Here is a 3,629-nt window from a genome sequence, read left to right as displayed (position 1 = left end):
ATATATATATATATATATATATATATATATATATATATATATATATATATATATACTTAGGTATATTTTTCCATTTTACTTTTGGTTTATGAAACTCTGTTATTCTTCCTTCATTTCATTGGTTGTTAAATTAACTCACCAATTCTGAAACAGCTTTCATGGAAAGCTGTTCCTTAAAATTTTTAAAAAATTTTTTCTTTTGCACACCGGCAGTCTAATAGTAGTAGTAATAATAATAATAAAAAAACAACAACATAGCCCACGCCAATTTTGTTAAAAATTTCCATTCATTTGATGTTAATGAACGATGAATTGACAAGTGCTTAGTCCAAAAGCTAACACCAACGTAAAGGTTAAAGCTTGTCGGAAGCTGTCTTGACCACTCGCAGATTGAGCTGTACCTGAAATAAACAAGAAAAATAGATGAAAATTATAAATAAAATAATTATAGATAAAAAGGGTTATAACTTATGTATTTGGGGTATAGAAATAAAGACAAAGGTAAAGTAGAAATGAATTTTTATTTTATATAGTGCCATATTAGGAATGAATCTCACCAAGACATTCCTTATATTGAAAAATTACAAGGTTTTTTAACAGTGACATTAGAAGAAAGAGGGGAAGGTGAAGGAGAAGAAAGAGAAGAGGAGGAAGAAGAAGAAGAGAGGGAAGAAGAGGAAGAAGAAGAAGAAGAGGAGGAAGAAGTGGAAGAGGAGGAGAAAGAGAAGAAGAGGAGGAGGAGGAAGAAGAAGAAGAGGAGGAGAAGGAAGAAGAGGAGAAGGAGGAGGAGAAGGAAGAAGAAGAAGAAGAAGAAGAAGAATGAGAAGAAGAAGAATGAGAAGAAGAAGAAGAAGAAGAAGAAGAATGAGAAGAAGAAGAAAAAGGGGAAGAAGAAGAAGAAGAAGAATGAGAAGAAGAAGAAGAAGAAGAAGCTAAAAAGAAAATAGTAAACAGGGAGGCAAGAAACAAAAGAAATAAAGGAAAATATTATGTTATGTTAATTATATTAAGTTATGTTAATTATGCTAATGGTAGGATGTTTCCCCAGTTGTCTTTTAAAGATGAGATGGTGTAATATGCTTGAGATTTGGCTGCTATTTCTAGCAGACTTATTTATTACATAGAGTTTCTTTCTGTTGTAAACCATTGTAAGCATGTAAAATTGTTCATTATTTCTATTGCTATTGTAGAGTTGAGTTGAAATGGTCACATGGGGTTGATGTGCTTTTATCAAGAGAAGGGATATACAAGTGCTGAACGAAATATTATCATTTATCTTTTACATGCTTTAGTCACTGGACTACAGTATACATACCTACATACATATATATATATATATATATATATATATATATATACACACACACTTAAATACATGTATAGATATAGAGAGATAGACATAGATTGATAGATAGATGTATGACAACATAGACGAATCTGTATGGTTTGTGCATAACCAATCGCCACCTGTTTCTATGGTTACTAATGTCATCTCAGCTGTAGCTCATCTTCATCATCTTTTCAATTATATTTCTCAGAAGCCAAGTGACATATACAAAGAGGGAATCTCCAGGAAAACACTGGGTGTGAAGTGGGAGCCAGGCTGTGTGGAAATTGTTGTTCTAGATACAAGTTAAAAACAAATCTCAATACGTTTGTAACTAACCCCTGCTGGGAAAGTCTTGAACTGCACAACTTCCTGTTTCTTTCTTTTTGCTTCCCTCCTTCCTGTACTTTAATCTTATAGGACCTTTACACTTAGACAACAGACACTAATTAATTGTATTTAGTCTTTAGTTCATCAAATTGATTTTGTCACTGATATTGTTGTTACTGTCAGTTTTTTTCGTTTATCAGAATTAAAATTGTTCTTCTTCCATTTCACAGCCTCCTCCACTGTCATCATTTTCACCATCATCGATACAAACACCATTATTAATCATTATTAAATTCTCACCAAATACAATATAGTTCACAAGAACCACCCAAATGCAGTCTAGACTACAATGTTACCCACTCCTATACCACTTTTATACTGCTCCTATATATGCATGCACATATGTATTTCATATACAGACATACTCACACATATACACATGCAATCATCATCATCATCATCATCGTTTAACGTCCGCTTTCCATGCTAGCATGGGTTGGACGATTTGACTGAGGACTAGTGAAACCGGATGGCAACACCAGGCTCCAATCTAATTTGGCAGAGTTTCTACAGCTGGATGCCCTTCCTAACGCCAACCACTCAGAGAGTGTAGTGGGTGCTTTTACGTGTCGCAGTCATATATATTCTTTTTTACTCTAGGCACAAGGCCCGAAATTTTGGGGGAGGGGGCTAGTCGATTAGATTGACTCCTGTACACAACTGGTACTTAATTTATCGACACTGAAAGGATAAAAGGCAAAGTCAACCTTGGCAGAATTTGAACTCAGAAAGTAAAGACAGCTCACCACCTTTAACTATAGAAAGCTTCTTATATTCTTTTCTACTCTTGGCACAAGGCCTGAAATTTTGGGGGAGGGAGCCAGTCGATTAGATCAACCCCAGTATGCAACCAGTACTTAATTTATCGACCCCGAAAGGATGAAAGGTAAAGTTGACCTAGGCAGAATTTGAACTCAAATTCTGCTGAGGTCGACTTTGCCTTTCATCCTTTCGGGGTCGATAAATTAAGCACCAGTTACACACGGAGGTCGATGTAATCGACTTAATCCCTTTGTCTGGCCTTGTTTGTCCCCTCTATGTTTAGCCCCTTGTGGGTAATAAAGAAATACGAATTTGAACTCAGAACGTGACAGCAGACGAAATACTACTAAGCATTTCGCCCAGTGTGCTAACTAATGTTTCTGCCAGCTCACCACCTTTAGTCCTATATATTTGAATATCACTCAGTATGACAATGTACATACTCATATACATACATATCCATGCAGACAGGCACATGCTTCAATATTCAGTTCATATATGTAATCTGTCTATGTATTAGCAGTGTATGAGCAGGTCTATACCTGGATATACTTTTATACATACAAATTCACAAAAACAAATATGCAGTCGTACATGCAAGATGGACACATACATCTGAACACATGTAAATACTCATGCACTCACACATGCAATGCAATGCATATGCATACAGTACTGTGATCTGTGTACATACATGCATGAATGCTTTCTCATGCACATGTGCATATATATTTTTCCTTTTATTCTTTTGATTGTTTCAGTCATTTGACTGTGGCCATGCTGAAGCAATACCTTAAGGGATTTTAGGCGAAGAAATCAACCCCCAGTACTTATTGTTTGTAAGCTTAGTACTTATTTGATTGGTCTTTCTTGCCAAACTGCTAAGTTACAGGGACATAAACACAACAACAATGAGGGGGACAAACCCAGACACAAAGAACACACACACATAAATATATACATACATGCATATATATACACGATGAGCTTCTTTCAGTTTCTGTCAACCAAATCCATTCGCAAGGGTTTGGTTGGTCTGAGGCTATAGTAGAAGACACTTACCCAATGTGCCATGTAGTGGGACTGAACCCAAAACCATGTGGTTGGGAATCAGGCTTCTTAATACACAGCCACGCCTGTGCCTATATAT

At 35.8% G+C, this 3,629-nt stretch overlaps 1 protein-coding gene across 1 annotated transcript in view; it reads right to left on the bottom strand.

Moving 5' to 3' along the window:
* Positions 1-18: 18 nt before the first annotated feature.
* Positions 19-3,629, bottom strand: part of LOC128249177 (uncharacterized) — a 227,017-nt gene continuing 223,406 nt past the window's right edge. The window contains exon 8 of the mRNA XM_052972048.1: positions 19-401. Within this exon, the coding sequence (XP_052828008.1) occupies positions 298-401 (104 nt within the window). The 3' untranslated portion in view covers positions 19-297. The remainder of the gene's footprint in view (positions 402-3,629) is intronic.

This window comes from Octopus bimaculoides, chromosome 12 (genome assembly GCF_001194135.2).
Source record: "Octopus bimaculoides isolate UCB-OBI-ISO-001 chromosome 12, ASM119413v2, whole genome shotgun sequence".
Lineage (NCBI taxonomy): Eukaryota > Metazoa > Mollusca > Cephalopoda > Octopoda > Octopodidae > Octopus > Octopus bimaculoides.
Note: the sequence above shows the minus strand (reverse complement) of the source record. Positions and strands in the feature narration are given on the sequence as shown.